The sequence below is a fragment of the Trachemys scripta genome, chromosome 1, assembly GCF_013100865.1.
Source record: "Trachemys scripta elegans isolate TJP31775 chromosome 1, CAS_Tse_1.0, whole genome shotgun sequence".
Taxonomy (NCBI): Eukaryota; Metazoa; Chordata; order Testudines; family Emydidae; genus Trachemys; species Trachemys scripta.
Window position 1 is genome coordinate 341781375 of NC_048298.1, and position 18081 is coordinate 341799455.

At 46.9% G+C, this 18081-nt stretch overlaps 1 protein-coding gene across 1 annotated transcript; it reads right to left on the reverse strand.

The window, feature by feature from the left end:
* Nucleotides 1–1936: 1936 nt before the first annotated feature.
* Nucleotides 1937–2875, reverse strand: LOC117872651 (putative olfactory receptor 52P1). The gene has a single exon (XM_034761330.1). The coding sequence runs from the start codon at nt 2873–2875 to the stop codon at nt 1937–1939; it is 939 nt and encodes a 312-aa protein (XP_034617221.1).
* Nucleotides 2876–18081: the final 15206 nt, after the last annotated feature.

Sequence of the window (18081 nt, forward strand, 5' to 3'; positions counted from 1 at the left end):
TTGATTGATTATATTATTTTCTTGGTTTTTTTGTTTATGTTGAGTTCTAGTATATCTTATTCATAATACTTATTTATCATAGTCGGCTGTAATGCAAGGAACCTACAGGCCTGTATCCTGTACGATTAGCTAGAGCAAGTTAGTATGTGGGTTTATAACCTTTGGTATAGATAAATGGCTTACCGGTTACCCCTTTTGACTTTGGGGAACTGAACGGGGAACCAAACAAAAAAATTGAATATGTTTACAGACCGGTAACAGCAGGGTACACTACAGAATATGGAAATCATAAAGAGTCATCAGTTAGGCCAAAGGTAATGGTTTTGGGGATGACATAATTGATATTTATATTATGAATATATGTCATAATATGTTAGCCTATAGAGTAAGTGTACCCAAAGATTTATCTGGTTGAAGAAATAGGATTTGGGCATGGTAGATTGCGCTCTGATTAATGCAGGGCCAGGACCCTATAAAAGGCTAAAAAAACCTGCAGGAGGGTCAGTCTTTCTGCCTCCTATCAAACTATCAGCTCAGGTTTGCTATATAGCTTAGCTACCTAACACTCAAACCTAAGCCCTACCAACTTGGGAAACCCGGACCATCAAATTCATCAGAGAGGAGGCTGGTCCTCTGTCTCCCACTACCAAGTCTTCAGGGAAGGGTGTGAGTATGCTAGTTTAAGTAGTCTTTTAGAATAGGGATGTTACCACCAGGGGTCTAGAACTGTATTACTTCTTGGTGTTTTATATGACTCTGTGTTTTATATCTTTGATTATTTTTTTCATTCATTTTAATAAAGAACGTAACAATCTAGTAATGTCCTCAGCATAAGTCTCCTTGCCACTCACACCACGAGGGTCTGCTCACGTCATTGAACTCTCTGAGTTCTCTAACCCTGTAGCCTGAATTGGGACAAGAACCTAAATATCTTCTGATCAGATCATTGGTGAGCCATAATTAAACTAACCCATAGATTCCGGTCAACAATATACAAACTAACACGAAGAAGGTTTTCTAAAAGTTCCTCTTGCATCTTGTTGCACAGTTTGTTTTCTCAAATGGACTTGATAAAAACAAGTCTTTCAACTGCAGCATTGCTAAAAGGTAGTGACGGAAACAAAAGAGCAAATAAACAAAGTTCACTAAAGTCTTTGTCCTCAGCGGCATCCGTGGGTTCGAGAACTTCAACCCAAACATGCTCAACTTGATTGTCTTGAGTATGAGGCCAGTGAACCATAAGCAAAACTCTCCACTGCTGCTCCAACTGTCCAAACTTTCTACAAAACAATGGCAAAAATGAGAGATTGAATCGCCTGCAGTACTAAGTCCTTCATGACCTAGATTAGGCAATCACCTGGATGTTTGGTGGCAATCCTTGTTTCTTCTGTTTCACAAACTCCAACCCTTGCCAGGAAAATGTCCTTAATTCCTACAGTAGCTTTTGTGTATTAGCACTTTCAAACTGAAACACGTGCTTTATCATCCAGGCTTCCTGAATTATTGGACGTACAAAAATTAGGCACATTTTGTTCACCAGATCACTGCACATATGGTAAACAAGTTCAGCATTTGCAGTTTTTTTATTTGTCTTGGCTATCAGAAAGTGTAGCTTCCATTTATCACACAGGAACTAATGGAAAGCCACCTTGCTTCAGAAAGCTGCAGTATCTTCTTGTGATCTGGAAGTCATGGAAAGTGTGAATGAGAGGGTATCTAGGGGTCGGGGCTGATGGGTGACATTGAAAGAGGTCAGCTGATGGTCAGAGAGGGGGAACTCAGCAACAGAGAGAGCAGTGCTTGGTGATGGAGTGATCAGACTATGAACTTCCACAATGCTGAGTTCAGCCAAACTGGGACAGAGAACCCTTGATTAATGAGGAGATATCCTTTCCCAACCTTGTCAGACAGGATTAAAGTCAATGGCCCCTGGTGATCATATTCTGTAGATGTATTTAACCACTTTCTCACGAAGCTCTTTGGTTTTGACCCCATAAATAATAGGGTTGAGCATGGGAGGGACGAGAAAATAGAGGTTGGCCAAGATGATGTGAATATGGGGAGCAATGCCCAGACCAAACTGGTGAGTCAGGTTAGAAAAGAGTGAGGGAGTATAAGAGGTCAGAATCACACACATGTGGGCTGTGCAGGTGTTGAGGGCTTTCTGGTGGGCTTTCTTGGAGGAGATTCTGAAGACAGCCCTGATGATTAGACCATAGGACAGGGCAATGAGAGTCAGGTCTAACCCGATGACTACAGACACTATCACTAAGCCGTACATCCTGTTGACAGTCGTGTCCCCACATGACATCTTTGCCACAGCTATGTGCTCACAGTACGTATGGGGAATAATGCGGTTGGCACAGAATGACAGCCTGCTGAGGAGCAGGGGCCCAGGCAGAATGAAGAGAACAGCTCTTATCAAACCCACTAGCCCTAGCTTAGCTATTCGTGCATTGGTGAGGATGATGGTATATCTCAGAGGGTCACATATGGCAACGTAGCGATCGAAGGCCATTGTCACGAGGATGGCTGAGTGCATGACATAAACTGCATGAAGGAAGAACATCTGGGTGAGGCAGCCACCCACAGTAATGCTTTTCAAATTGAACCAAAATATACACAGTGCCTTTGGCATGACTGAGGTAGATATGCTGATTTCTGTGAGCGCCAGCATGCAGATCAGCAGGTACATTGGCTTGTGCAGGGTCTGCTCTTTGCCTACAACAAACAAAACCATGAAATTTCCCAACAGGCCAATAATGTAGAACATGGAGAAAGGGATGGAAATCAGGACATGGGCAGCTTCCAGGCCGGGGATGCCCATTAGGATGAATGTCGAAGGGTCAGAGGGGGTGAGGTTGAAAGATGCCATGAGGTGGTCAATGCGTCGAACAGGCTCAGAAATGCTCCAGGTGTCTGTGAAGGGAGAGAACCACAGTGATGTGGATTACACATGTTGTAACAAATAGTACAGTAAATATTTCATAGTTATCAACAATCTAGAAAGGGGCGCAAACAGTGAGGTGGCAACATTTACAGATGGCACCAGATTATTGAGGTCATGGTCAAGTCCAGAGAAGTCCTCAGGGGAAACTAACTAAGCCAAGTGAATGAGCAGCATGATGGCAGATGAACTTCAATGTCAATAACTGCAACGTATATGCCCATTGAGGGAAAAAGCTTCAACTCCTCAAATGTCTTACAAGGTTCTAATTTAACTATATGAACTCAGGAGAGGGATCTGGACATCACAGTATACAGCTCTGTGAAACTTTGCTCACAGTGGAAGGATGGACAGAAACTAAGGACAATGTTGGAATCCAGGAGAAGTGGGATGGGGAATAATACAGTAAATACAATGCTACGAGATCAGTCACTCTAGGCTCCTCTGTTTAATACTGGGCACCCTTCTCACAGAGGATATTGCAGAACTAGAGGGTTTCATGCAAGGGCAATGAGAATGATCAAGGGCCCAGGGAAACTCTCATATGGAGGGAGATTGAAAAGACAGGGATTGTTACCTTAGAAAGGAGATGAATAAGAGGGGATATGAGAAAAGTCTATAAAATAATGACTGGTAGAGATTAGATGGAGAATGTGCTCTCCCTGTCTCATAGCAAAAGATCAAGAGGACATTTAATTACACTGAAACATGGCAAATTCAAAACTGATAATAAAGAGTGCTTTCTTCACTCAATGCTTAATTAGACTGAGAAACTCATTGACATAAGAGGTAATTGAGGCCATGAGCTAAGCAGGAATCAGGAACCATTTGGACATTTACATGGATAGTAAGACTATCCAGTTATAATAGTTACAGCTAAATAAATATTTTGGAAAGCCTATCTGCCCCTGTGTTTCAGGGCACAAGCCAATGCTGCTAGGCATTAAGGGCGACACCCTCATGATGGTCAGGTCATCCCCCCCTCCACCTACTGCTGGGTTTCTTATACGTTCTTCGGTAGCATCTGTGGCTGTCACTCTCAGAGAGAGAACACTGGACTAGATGGAGCATAGGTAGGATCCACGATGTAATTTCCATGTTGGAAAGAGCCAACTTTTCTCATGAAAACATATTATCATGGTGAGATATGACTTTCTTCTGAACAGAATGGTCATGAAGGGAACAGAGGTTTGAGTATTTAGGGCTACAGGCCTGTACCTCTGTTACTTCCCTTGTTTTTTGGTGATACACTTCCTTGCAGGCACCCACTTTGTCTGAGATATGTGTGATATTCTATACATAAGGGGAGTGCCCTGTAACCCCATATTCCTCATTTATATATAATTGTGATATTGCATATAAAGCACGCCATGAGAGGTATGAGGGGAAAGATTATGATCTGCTGAAAGTCATTGTCCTATCTAAATATGTATATCATTAGTGTATAAGAAATTGTGAGATTGCGTTGTATGGTTGTCACTAAATCATGCTGTAAGTTGGGAATCAGCAGCTCCCCAGAGACAACAGCAAGAAAAAGTAAAAAATGTCTGGGCGGGTGTCAAAAAACCATCAACAGCCATTGTCCAGCAAGGGAGCTACATGCAATGACTTGCTTGCACAAGGCCACACCAAGGGAATTGCTCAACTTTGCCTGGTGACTCAGCAATGCAAACCAGACATGCCTGGACTTCTGTTCTCCAAGCACATGGACTAAGGATATTAAACAGAACACAGTGTCCCCACGCTTGGCCTTTTCTCCTCCCCCACAACCTAAGTTGGAAGAAACAAGAGCAATCTGAAGACTCCAATAGAGGAGACTGGCCCAGGTTTCATGGGTGAAACCTGTGTATTATGAACTGTAATATCCAGTGGGATGAGAAAAAAATGCTTAATGTATATGTTGCCCAGTCTAATAGGGTTGATAGTTTAGACTCCATGCTTATATTGTATTTTATTTTGGAAACTAACTCTAACTTTTTGCCTATCACTTATAATCACTTAAAATCTATCTTTTGTAGTCAATAAACTTGTTTTACTGTTTATCTTTACCAGTGAGTTTGCCTGAAGGGTTTGGTGAATCTGCTCAGGTTTACAAAGGCTGGTTCACCACTTCAACAATTGAAAGTGGATATAAACCAATCAATAAACTTGCATTGCTCGACTTGAGCAGTGCAAGACGGTATATTCCTGAGGTACAGTGCTGGGAGCTGGGGGGATTTGGCTGGTTCCTTTCCCTGTGTGATTCATGAGAGGCTCTGGGAGCATTCATGGAATCTAGTTGGTTGTGTGGGGCTTCACATGCAGTTGTATTGAGTACAGGTCACTGATTCAAAGCAATCTGGATTGGTTGGTAAACTGGGTCAAAGCAAACAATATGTGTTATAATATCTCTATGTGGATATCTGCATCTAGGGACAAATAATGTAGGTGATGATTCCGTGATGGGGGACTCTACCATGGGAAGCAGTGACTCTGAACAAGATTTGGGGGCATGAAGGGACAATTAGATAAACATGAACTTTCAGTGTGATTCTCTGGCCAACATAGCTAATGAGATCATGGTAAGATAACCAGAGCAATCTCCAGGAGAGGTGGAGAAGTTGCTTTACCTCTGTATTTGGCACTGGTGCGACTGCGGCTGGATTCCTGTGTCAGTTCTGGTGTCCATGATGAAAGATGCATGCAGATACATTGAAGAAGGTTCAGAGAGGAATCACAAGAATTATTACGTATCAGAGGGGTGGCCGTGTTAGTCTGGATCTGTAAAAAGCAACAAAGAGTCCTGTGGCACCTTATAGACTAATAGATGTATTGGAGCATAAGCTTTCGTGGGTGAATACCCACTTCATCAGACCCATGCATCTGACGAAGTGGATATTCACCCATGAAAGCTTATGCTCCAATACATCTGTGTAAGTCTATAAGGTACCATGGGACTCTTTGAAGAATTATTAAAAGATTAGAATACCTGCCTTATTGTGATAGACTCAGGGAGCTCCATCTACTTGGCTTAACAAAGATAGTTATGGGTGATTTGATAACAGTCTCTAAGTACCGTTTCTCTAAAAGCTCTGCTCCAGGAATTATTTTCGTGAAATTATCTGGCGTATGCTCTACAGCAGTGGTTTTCAAACTTTTTTTCTGGGGACCCTGTTGAAGAAAATAATTGATGCCCATGACCCAACGGAGCTGGGGATGAGGGACTTGGGTGTGGGAGGGGCTCAGGGTTGGGGTGCTGGAGTAAGGGCTGTGCGGTGGGGCCGGAAATGAAGGGTTCAGGATGTAGGAGGGGATTCTGGGGTGGGGCAGGGGGTTCGGGTGTGGGAGTGGGGCAGGGCTGTGGGCTGGGGGTGCAGGATATGGGGTGGGACCGGGGATGAGGGGTGTGAGTGCAGGAGGGGATCCAGGTTTGGGTGGGGATCAGGGCTGGGATAGGGGGTCAGGGCTCTGGGCTGGGGGTGTAGGTTCTGGTGTGAAGCTGGGAATGATGGGTTTGGGGGTGCTCAGGGCTGAGGCCGGAGATTGGGGCACAGACTTACCTGCAGCGGCTCCCGGTCAGTGGCGCAGCCAGGGTGCAGAGGCTGTCCTGGCACCATGGACCGTGCTGTGCCTGAAGCGGCCAGCAACAGGTCCAGCTCCTAGGTGGAGGCGTGCAAGGGGCTCTGCATGGCTCTCGCCCACAGACACCGCCCCCCCCCAGCTCCCATTGGCCAGGAACTGGCCAATGGGATTGCAGAGCCAGTGCTCGGAACAGAGTGTGGAGCCCTGTGCCCCCCGCCCCCCCCGCCTCGAAGCCGGACCCACTACTGACCACTTCCAGGGTGCAGTGCGGTGTCAGAGTAGGTAGGCACTAGCTTGCCTTAGCTGCGCAGCACCACCAACGGGACTTTTAACATCCCAGTCAGCGGTGCTGACCACAGCAACCCAGTGTCTGACCATGTCGCGACCCAGTACTGGGTCACGACCCAAACTTTGAAAAATGCTGCTCTACAGAAAGTCAGACGAGAAGATCACAATGGTCCCTTCTGGTCTGGGAATCTATGAACATGTCCCCAGGGGTCAGCTGAAGGCATTTTGCCAGCAAGCTCATGCCTGAGCTTACAGAAGGCATTTTTTCTATTCATGACCATCGTGAATTTATCCCTCTGGGGAAAAATTCTCATATGACTGTGGTGCTTTGAAAATGTTACACTAGGTGTGTATTTCATGAGGGTGAGGGATCCCATGAGACACTACATGGATGAACGTTTTAGGTGAGAAAAAAATGACTTGACCCCATAAAATCTCCACACTGAGGAACACATGTACAAGTTTCACTGTGATAGGTAACAACTAACATATGATCCTGGTTTAACATCTGTGTCCCTGTGACTGACTGTTTCAGGCACTGCCAGTGGTTCCTGCACATGGCAGCTCTATTTATCTAGGCCCTCATATGTCCCAGAGTTGCCCGCTCTCATTATATAATGTGCAAACTTCTCAGCTTATGAGTTGTTCCTGTGTAGCAGCCCCCAAAGCCACACACAGTGTGTATGGGTGTAACAAGAGCAGCATCACAGGTACCTGGCATTTGCCTCTCTCTCTGTGAGATTTCTCACCTGTGAGACACAGTCACTGATCTGCCCCCAGGCAAGGGAACAGGTGTGATGGGAAGCACCTCACCCCCTGAAGAGGGGGAGTGTGGGGCGGCTCAGAGGTTGTGGGAGCCAGGGATGACTGGGGAGCATGGAGAAGACACTGGTGACTGTAGTAGGAAGAGAGTCTACCATATACGCACAATTAAGTTGGCTAAGTACTGTCAGCTAAGTTAAACTTGGCTACTATGTAAAAGCAACTGTATTACTGTTGCTGTATTGTATTATTGCTATACATCCTTTACAATGCGCATTGCTAAACTGTTTAACCACACACAAGTAAAAATCAACAAATGAATGGCAGCAGTTAACTTACACAGTAATTCCAAATTGGGTAAACAAATTCCCTGGTAGTACCATCACACTTCGGTGTCAGCGACAGTGCGTACTAAGTAAGGCACATGTTACTCAAAACAATCTTTTTCATTATCTACCTGCATCACAACCCACAGCACTGTCACTTCTCTGTGTACACCCCCCTGCCTGCCCCACAACCCCCAGCACTGACCCCCTGTCCATGTACCCCCTGCTTGCCTCACAACGTCCAGCACTGCCCATCACTCTGTGGACACCCCGCTCCCCATCCCCATAAACTCCACCGCTGCCCTCTTGTCCATGTACCCCCCATTCCCTGCTCCCACAACTCCCAGTTGTGTCCGCCTCTGTACACCACACTCCCTGCCCCGACAACATCCAGCACTGCCTGCCTGTCCATGTACGTCCATCTCCCTGCCCCCAGAACATCCAGTGCTGCCCCCTTGTCCATGTAGGCCCCCCACCCCCACAGCTTCCAGCCCTGCCAGACAGTGATACCCCTCACCCAGCACCAAAACCAAGTGCCAGACCTCACAGAGGCAGCTCACAGAGATATCTCCTCAGACTAGGTTAAATTTAGTGTTTGCCTGCTCTAGGGAAAAGGGGGAGATCAGCCTGAACTGCCTTTCTGGGCGTGATGGGAACCCCAGCAGCAGCTCTGCCTGTGCAGGGAAGGAGAGAGGGACAGACCCGGTGGGAGGGAGAGAGGACGAGGTGATTAAAAGGAGCCAGCGCCAGTAACTCTTCCTCAAAATGACACAGAGCTTTAACGTATTGCAGCCTGTTAGAAATGCAGACACACCTTCCTGAGGCTGTAGTGGGCTGCTCATTGGAGGAGGCTGCTTGTAACAGTCTGAGACACCCCCACCTTCATGATGACTCTTAGACAGAATGGACATTCCCAATTTTGCCCTAATGCACAGACCAGTTTCAGGACTCTACGCCACTGTGATTTGGATATTGCACATCCCCTCCTCCCCACCCCACACATCCACACACACTATGAGTTTCTGGACCTCCTGGGTTCCCCTAAGCCAGAAATATGCTTTTATTATAACTGCCTTTTGGTGCTTCTCATCCTCTCCAGGAGCAGAGATGCAGGAGCACAGAGAGAGCAGACCTCTCTCCTCCCACAAAAACACGGTTATCCTGATTGTTTTCAACCCTAAACCTGTGAGTTTGAGATTTCAGCAAGTCTCCTGTCAGTTCGTCTTTGGTCCGAATGAGCTCATCCATCCTTAGAGGCCACAGGACAATTCCAGTTGAAGTCACTGGAGGCTCATGGCCGGTGTAAATCAAGCCATTTATTTAAGTCCCTACATGTACACTTAGGGTGAACCCCTGGCCATGTTGGGAGTTTTGCCACTGAACTAAAGGGGACCAAGATTTCACCCTTAGTGTTTAAGTTTCGGCTCCGAGCTGTGAAAATCATGGCTTCACGTCCTGCTACAGAGAGCATTGTTCTGTATGGCACTGAAAGAGTCGGAAGGAAACCCCCAGTTTATGTGGTGCTCTGAGATCGCTCATGAAAGTTGGGGATTTCAAAACACATGGGCCCTGATATTTCTCTCAGGGAGGCCAGTGTCAATCTGGAGTGACCCACTGAAGGCAGAATGAGAGAGCAGAATCTGACCAGTTTGTGGCCTTTTTTTTCTGTGAACCCTCCGGTAACACAAATACCCACTGCAGGTGCTTTGGCTGCACTATTTAACAGTGCCGTGAAATTGCTGAATTGTAAAAACTTGAGCGAACCAGAGGAAAATCCACATAAACCAAAAGGAAGCTACTGAGTCAGATAGAATGACACAGTAAGATACAAGGAACTGACCTTAAAAACAAATATTTGTCTAAACTATTTCCAGTACATTTATAATTCCAGTTTTACCAGGTCAACCCCCTGAACTGTTTAGTATTGTCAGGAACACCAATTCAACATGCTGGTGAATTCCTGCCCAGATGGTTTTTTACATGAACCCTTGAACTCTTAGTTCTAACTTTAGTGTAGAAACTGGTAACTCACCAAAATCCTGCTCAGCACAGAGAGGAAATCTCCTTATGGTGACAGGAAGGCAGAGCCCCAAGAATCAGTGTATGAATCTCAAGTGTCTGACACTCTCTGTGCTGGGCAACAACCTTTATGATTCCCCTGTACAGTCCCTGCGGACTCTCAGGTTGTCCTGGTCTCCCAGACAATTCCCTCGGCTCCTGGAGCAGTGGGAAGAGCAGAAAATAGACCCTGCAGAACGTCAGCCTGAGATCCTCCCCTGGGAGTGAAGAAATGATTCTCCGATAACACAGGCTCAAATTGTCAGGGCAAATTCAGTCTTGCAGACTTGACTGAATCATCCAGGACTACTGAAATACCAGAAAGTAAAGGAAGAGCCAAGGCTTAGACGTATTTATTTATCTATCAGCACGTCTATGCTGCTGCCCATTATCATAGAATCTGAGCATCTCCTGCTCCCCTCCCGGCTGACGAGCCCTGCGCTGAATCCCTGAGAACACAACATGCACATGGAAATGCTCTCACACATCCGTGTTTCAAACACAGAATAATAGCCCCTCCCATCTGATTGCCCCTGCTTAATTCTAAACCCCCCATAGGGCGATATCATGCCATGGGCAGGAGCAGCTTCCAGAGCCCCTTAAGTGATCAGCATTTGCCCTGAAGCCTGGGGACTGCTAGAGTAACCACACCAGCTATAATTAGGATAGCGAGGGTGGAGGAAGGCACAGATGTGAGTTAGGTGCTCAATGTGCATCTGCCTTTAGTGGGACTCAGTTTGTCAAAGGCACAAGGGCAGTAGACATCAATTACATTCTTGGCCTTCACAACATCCTGTGGCAAAGAGTTCCATAGGATAAGTCCAAAGAGTTCTTGGAAGTTAGGTCCATCAATAGCTATTAGTCAGGATGGGCAGGGATGGTGTCCCTAGCCTCTGTTTGCCAGAATTTGGGAAGGGAGGACAGGGGATGAATCACTTGTTGATTCCCTGTTCTGTTCATTCCCTCTGGGACACCTGGCATTGGCCACTGTCAGAAGACAGGATACTGGGCTAGATGGACCATTCATCTGACCCAGGATGGCCATTTTTATGGTCTTATAAAGGGCAAAATGTTTAGGGGTTCCTTTGTCACAGGTTTTCCTTACCCCTCTAGAGTCACACCATGATGGAAGGTATTTCCCTGAGCTTGATCCTGTGTCGAATATTTAGCCAATGCTTATAATTGTACGGTTGCTAGGATATAATTCTTCTGCTCCACTCCGTGCTGATTAGGCCTCAACTGGAGTATTGTGTCCAGTTCTGGGCATCACATTTCAGGAAACGTGGACAAACTGGAGAAAGACCAGAGAAGAGCAACAAAAATGATTAAAGGTCTAGAAAACATGGCCTATGAGGGTTAGTTTAGTCTGGAGAAGAGAAGACTGAGAGGGGATATGATAACAGTTTTCAAATACATAGAAGGTTGTTACAAGGAGGAGGGAGAAAAAGTGTTGTTCTTAACCTCTGAGGATAGGACAAGAAGCAATGAGCTTCAATTGCAGCAAGGGCGGTTTAGGTTGGACATTAGGAAAAACTTCCTAACTGTCAGGGTGGTTAAGCACTGGAATAAATTGCCTAGGGAGGTTGTGGAATCTCCATCATTGGGGATTTTTAAGAGCAGGTTGAACAAACACCTGTCAGGGATGGTCTAGAGCAGTACTTCTCAAAGTCAGGCCACGGCTTCTTCAGGGAAAGCCCCTGGCAGTCTGGGCCGGTTTGTTTACCTGCAGGTTCAGCCGATTGCAGCTCCCACTGGCCGTGGTTTGCCGTCCCAGGCCAATGGGGGCTGTGGGAAGTGGTGAGGGCTGAGGGATGTGCTGGCCGCCCTTCCTGCAGCCCCCATTGGCCTGGAGCAGCGAACTGCAGCCAGTGGTAGCTGCGATCGGCTGACTCTGTGGTTGCGGCAGGTGAAGAAACGGGCCCGGACCACCAGGGGCTTTCCCTGAACAAGCGGCGGACCGACTTTGAGAAGCACTAGTCTAGATAATACTTAGTCCTGACTTGAGTTTAGGGGACTGGACTAGACGACCTCTCGAGGTTCTTTCATTGCTATGATTCTTAACACATAAGTGTGTATCTGCTTATAATTGTATTTAAGATATAATCAACACCAATTTCCCTTTGAACTAATAAAGGAATTCTTGTGTGGAAACTTAGTTGTGCTAAACCTTAATAAATTTATTAGGGAAATTATTTCCAATATCTGGCCTTTCTGGTCATATTGGGGAGGGATTGGAACCACTTTGGTGAAGTTGTGAAGGTACAGGGGGAACGGCTGACTGGTAAGGTGGAGGCTGACACCCCGGTGAGAGTATGCTAGAACTAGCAGTGTTGGCAGGAATAGGAGAGGAAAAAAGCGGATGCTGTGGAGAGCACTTTCAGCCAGGTCAGTGGGCCATCAATGACCACAGCCCTCGACAGCTTCCAGAAGGTGTTCACCCGGGGAGTGGCTATCCTGACACAATTTTGCTCAGGAACGAGGGGCAGACCAGATGATCAGGCATGCCTAAGGTTAAGAATTTGTCACAATTATTTTTAGTAAAAGTCACAGACAGGTCGCGGACAATAAACAAGAATTCATCGAAGCCCGTGACCTGTCTGTGACTTTTAAAAAAATAACTGGGGGGAGGGGAACTGACAGGGGGAATATTAAAGCCCGATCAGGAGGATGAGAGCCTGAGCCCCGCTTCTGGAGGGGGGAGGGTCCAGCACCTGCTGCCGCCGTGGCTAACAGCTCCATGGTCTCCAGCGCAGCCCCAGTAGCTCAGAGCTCTGGAGCCCCTGCCACAGCCCCAGAGCCACAGAGCTATGGGGCCCCCACTGCCCATGGCAGATCGGAGCTCTGGGTCCCACCACTGACTGCAGGGGCTAAGAGCTGCTGGGTCCTTCTCCACCCATGGCAGCCGAGAGCGCGGGGGCCCCCACAAGCTGACAGCTCTGGTGCGCTGCCCCGGGGCTGACGTGGAAAATGTCACAGAGGTCTCTGAAAGTCACAGAATCCTTAACTTCCGTTGCATAATCTTCCCCATTTACCACAGCGAGTTGTTCATGGGCTTGGCTAAGGATAAGTGGTTGAACCGCAGCGACTGAGGCAGTGACCACACTTTGGGCAGGAGGCACAACAGTCGCTGACTTGCTCCAGACTGTAGAGTTGTTCTCCCCTGGGCTCAGAGTGTCAGCCGGCTGTTGTCAAGTGCTGAAGGCTGGAATATCGTCGCCTCGGGAACGCTGTTCAGGCTGCTCAGTGCTTCTGTCCTTGGATCTCCAGTGTTATCAGTATTCACAGACAAGGCAGCCTGCTCGTTCTGCGACCTCAATGTTGCTCATAAAGAAAAAAAACAGTCTCGGTTTGGTGACAAAGGCACTCGGCCAGGTTTATTACCCTCTAGGTATAAATCTAGCACTCTGGCCATGAACCAAATGAGCTTATGAAATTCTTCTCCCTGATGGTAATACCCCAAGACCTTACTGGATCAAGGACCTAACTTCACTTTACAACTAATGAAAGGCCTGTGCAGTCTAAATGAGGGTAACAACATTAGGAACGTTGATCTTCCATCCCCAAACTGAGAGTAGGTTTCACGGAACTTTGAATTCTGAGGTTACAAAATTCTTTAAAGTTGCCATCAAACACTGGCACCAACTCTTCCCCAGCCTCCTTTCTGCTATCAGGATGGTGCCTGAAGCCTCCAAGGTTTCTCCCTTTGAACTGCTGTCTGGCAATATGTGGTGTAGGCGCTGCCACCTGCAGCTCCCATTGGCTGGGGGAGAGGGACTGGGATATCATCATTAGTTGCCAGGCAGAGTCAGCCGTGGAACCAGCATCACTTTTTTCCACAATGAATATAAACAAGTCAAAATACTGGACACAACTATCTGATGCACACGTTGCTGCAATCCTGAACACTTCAACTGCTCAGTCCCTGAGGCCAAACACCAACAAATTGACAGAACTGAAGTGTGTCTGGCAAACACTCAAAAATAATAAAACTGTCATACAACTTTATACAATTTTTCACCTGCCAGAGAGTTTTAAGAAATTTGAAATAAAAAATACAACATAAACATTTTATTTTCTGAGCACCATCTTCCGTGCCATTATTGGCCCGTTGGGAGGATTTGAGGACTGGCACTGGCCCTAAGGTAAATTGAGCTTGAGACCCCTGGTCTAAGCCTTGGCGCTTCCTGTACTTTCCGGTGTTTCCGTAGTCCTGGATGATTCAATCAAGTCTGCAAGACTGAATTTGCCCTGACAATTTGAGCCTCAGTTATTGGAGAATCATTTTTTCACTCCCAGGGGAGGCTCTCAGACTGAAGTTCTCCAGGGTCTATTTTCTGCTCTTCCCACTGCTCCAGGAGCCCTGGGAATTGTCTGGGAGTCCTGCCAACCTGAGAGTCTGCAGGGACTGTACAGGGGAATGATAAAGGTTGCTGTCCAGCACAGAGACTGTGAGGCACTTGAGATTCATACACTGATTCTTGGGGCTCTGCCTTTCTGTCGCCGTAAGGAGATTTCCTCTCTGTGCTGAGCGGGATTTTGGTGAGTTACCAGTTTCTGCACTAACGTTAGTACTAAGGGCTCAGGAAGAGGTCAAGGATTCAAGTAAAAAACCAGCTGGGCAGGAATTCACCAGGACGGCGACTCGAACTGTTTAGTATTGTCAGAAACACCAAGGGATTGACCTGGTCAAACTGGAATTATAAATATCCTGGAAATGGTTTAGACAAATATTTGTTGTTAGGATAAGTTCCTTGTGTCTTACTGTGTCCTTCTATCTGTCTCAGTGGATTCCTTTTTGTGGTTTATGTGGATTTTCCTCCAGTTTGCTCAAGTTTTCCAATTCAGAAATTTCACAGCACTGTTAAATAGTGCGGCCAAAGCCTCTGCAGTGGGTATTTGTGTTACCGGAGGGTTCAAAACAGGAAAAGGCCACACACTGGCCAGATTCTGCTCTCACATTCTGCCTTCAGTGGGTCACTCCAGATTGACACTGGCCTCCCTGAGAGAAATATCAGGGCTTATGTGTTTTGAAATCCCCATCTTTCATGAGCGATCTCAGAGCACCACATAAACTGGGGGTTTCCTTCTGACTCTTTCAGTGCCATACAGAACAACGCTCTCTGTAGCAGGACAGGAAGCCATGATTTTCACAGCTCAGAGCCGAAACTTAAACACTAAGGATGAAATCTTGGTCCCCTGGAGTTTAGTGGCAAAACTCCCAACATGGCCAGGGGTTCGCCCTAAATGTACATGTAAGAACTTAAATAAATGGCCTGATTTACACCGGCCATGAGCCTCCAGTGACTTCAACTGGAATTGTCCTGTGGCCTCTAAGGACGGGTGAGCTCATTCGGACCAAAGACGAACTGACAGGAGAGTTGCTGAAATCTCAACTCACAGGTTTAGGGTTGAAAACAATCAGGATAACAGTGTTTTTGTGGGAGGAGAGAGGTCTGCTCTCTCTGTGCCCCTGCATCTCTGCTCCTGGAGAGGATGAGAAGCACCAAAAGGCAGTTAAAATAAAAGCATGTTTCTGGCTTAGGGGAACCGAGCAAGTCCAGGAACGCACTGTGTGTGTGGATGTGCGGGGGTGGAGGGCGGGGGGAGGAGCAGGGGACGTGCAGTATCGAAATCACAGTGGCATAGAGTCCTGAAACCAGGCAAAATTGGGAATGCCCATTCTGTGTAATGCACAGACCAAAGAGGCATCATGGGGGTGGGGGCATCTCAGACTGTAACATAATGTGGACAACGCTGTAGCAGATTGTCTCTGACACCATCCCCCATCCGGACCCTCCCTCCTCCTGTGAGCAGCCCCACTACGGCCTCAGGAAGGGGTGTCTGGGTTTTTAAGCAGCTGCAATACGTTAAAGCTTTGTATCATTTTGAGGAAGAGTTACTCACTCTGGCTCCTTTTAATGTCCACGTCCTCTCTCCCTCCCTGGGTCTCTCCCTCTCTCTTCCCATGCACAGGCTGAGCTGCTGCTGGGGTTCCCTTCGCCCCGGGAAAGGAAGTTCAGGCTAATCTCCTAGTTTTCCCCAGTGCACGCAGACACTACATTTCACCTAGTCTGAGGAGATATTGCTGTGAGCTGTCGCTGTGGGGTCTCACACCTGGTTTTGGTCCTGGGTGAGGGGTATCACTGTGTGGAAGTTTTGGGGTTGGCAGGGCTACATGGACAAGCGGGCAGCGCTGGGGATTCTGGGGGCAGGGAGTGGGATGTACACAGACAGGCGGGCACTGCTGGGTGTTGCGGGGGCAGGAAACGGGGTGTACTCGGAGAGGTGGGCAGCACTGGGGGTTGTGGGGTAGGCAGGGCGGTGGACACAGAGAAGCAGAAGGGCTGGGGGTTGTGATGCAGGTAGGGGGTGTACACGGACAGGCAGGTAGCGCTGCTGAATTTACATTTTTCATTGTGATTCGTGGTCAAAGGCCTTTCCTGGCCCTGAGTGCATGTGGGCTGGTCTCAGGTCTCTTTCCCCTGGCCTGCCACAGAACTGCAGCCTGGGTGTCACAACCTTCACTCAGTTTGTTTCCAGTTGTGGTTGTTGAATGTTATTAATGTAACTTCAGGCATTTCACCGGTGGAAAGAACCATCGATCTTAGCTCCTCAGCTGGTCGAATCTCCCAGCGTATTCTGATGCCCTGTCTGTGGTTAGATGTTGGGCTGCGTGTGTATGTTCTCCCTGTGTGCTGTCCCAGCTCTGCGCAGACAGCTGGCACAGCAGACCTCGAGCGAACCGCCCAATGGCCACAAGATCTGCTAAGGTACGAAGGCTCCCAGCTATGTCTATTGTCAATTAAGCACGGTACTAGTATCCCATAGACTCTACTGGACCACTAATACATGTATGCCAGTAATAATGGACCGGCTCAGGGAACGACGGGACTTTACGTCCCCCCCAGGCTAGACAAAGACACTCCCTCTGAGATACATCTTTGTACCCCGATACAAACAAGTTACGTACTGTCGTCTGACATAGTTAGTTACTGCCCCCTGACGTGGCTAGTTTTTAATCATATCTTTGTACATGTTGGTTCGATCAAAACATCTTTATTACGTACTGTCATCCTGATCTAATCTTTAGGAGTGGTCAGTGTGTTCCTGTTATGCTTGGGGAATGTTTTTGTAGCATCCTTGATATTCTGGTACCACTTGATATCAGGATGTGTTTACGTGAGTACTCTGTGCATAGCACTTCTTAGGAACGTGTATTTCTGCAATATCAGCCCTGTTCTTGCCAGATTTTGTGAGCAGGGCCTGCCTCTTGCTCACAGCTTGCCTTTGTTTTATATCAATAAAGCTTTGACTACTACTTTAGCCCAGGCTTCAGGCCTCATACCAGGCCTCTGATACAAGGGCTTATGTCTCACGCTCTCTTCCTACTACATTCCCCCACTTTTTGTCTTTTTATGGGGAGGATGTTTACCCATCATCTCGGAAAAGCATAATGCATGGACTGAAGATGGCCCACTGAGCTAAACACTGTTATGTGGCCACCTTACTTTCCCATCCACACATTTATGCCCCATATGTCCCTTAGTCTGCACATTCCCTCGTGCGACTGATGGACAGATTTTATTTTCCAATTGATTTTAGTCCCTTATAGTGGACCTGAGAATGTTAGGCCTGGGACCATGACTGAGGAATGTAGTTTTATGATTGAGCCTTGGGGGCACATTTAGATAAGCAATATGGATGGATAGTATGGCTATGGCTTATATATTTCTATGTTACATATATGGAATGAATGTATAGTATGTATGCGTACATATGACAGCACTTTATATCCAAGCATAACAATCCTTTTCCAGTCTGGGTGGTGTAGTTTGGTGCTTGTGGTACTGCAGATAGCGACACACTCCTATTAGGGCACTTACAGTTACCACCTGGATTATTATTGGTAGTAGGCTGAGTGTTCTGAAATTTGATTTAGTGACAACCATACAACACAATCTCATAACTTCATAATATGCACTAATGATATACATATTTAGATAGAACAATGACTTTCAGCAGATCATAATCTTTCCCCTGATGCCTCTCACAGCATGCTTTATATGCAATATCACAATTATATATAAATGAGGAATATGGGGTTACAGGGCACTCCCCTGATGTATAGAGTATCACACA

What these genes read in the sequence shown, in the direction of transcription:
- LOC117872651 (XM_034761330.1), bottom strand. Translation starts at nt 2,875, where the DNA reads ATGGCATCTTTCAACCTCACCCCCTCTGACCCTTCGACATTCATCCTA.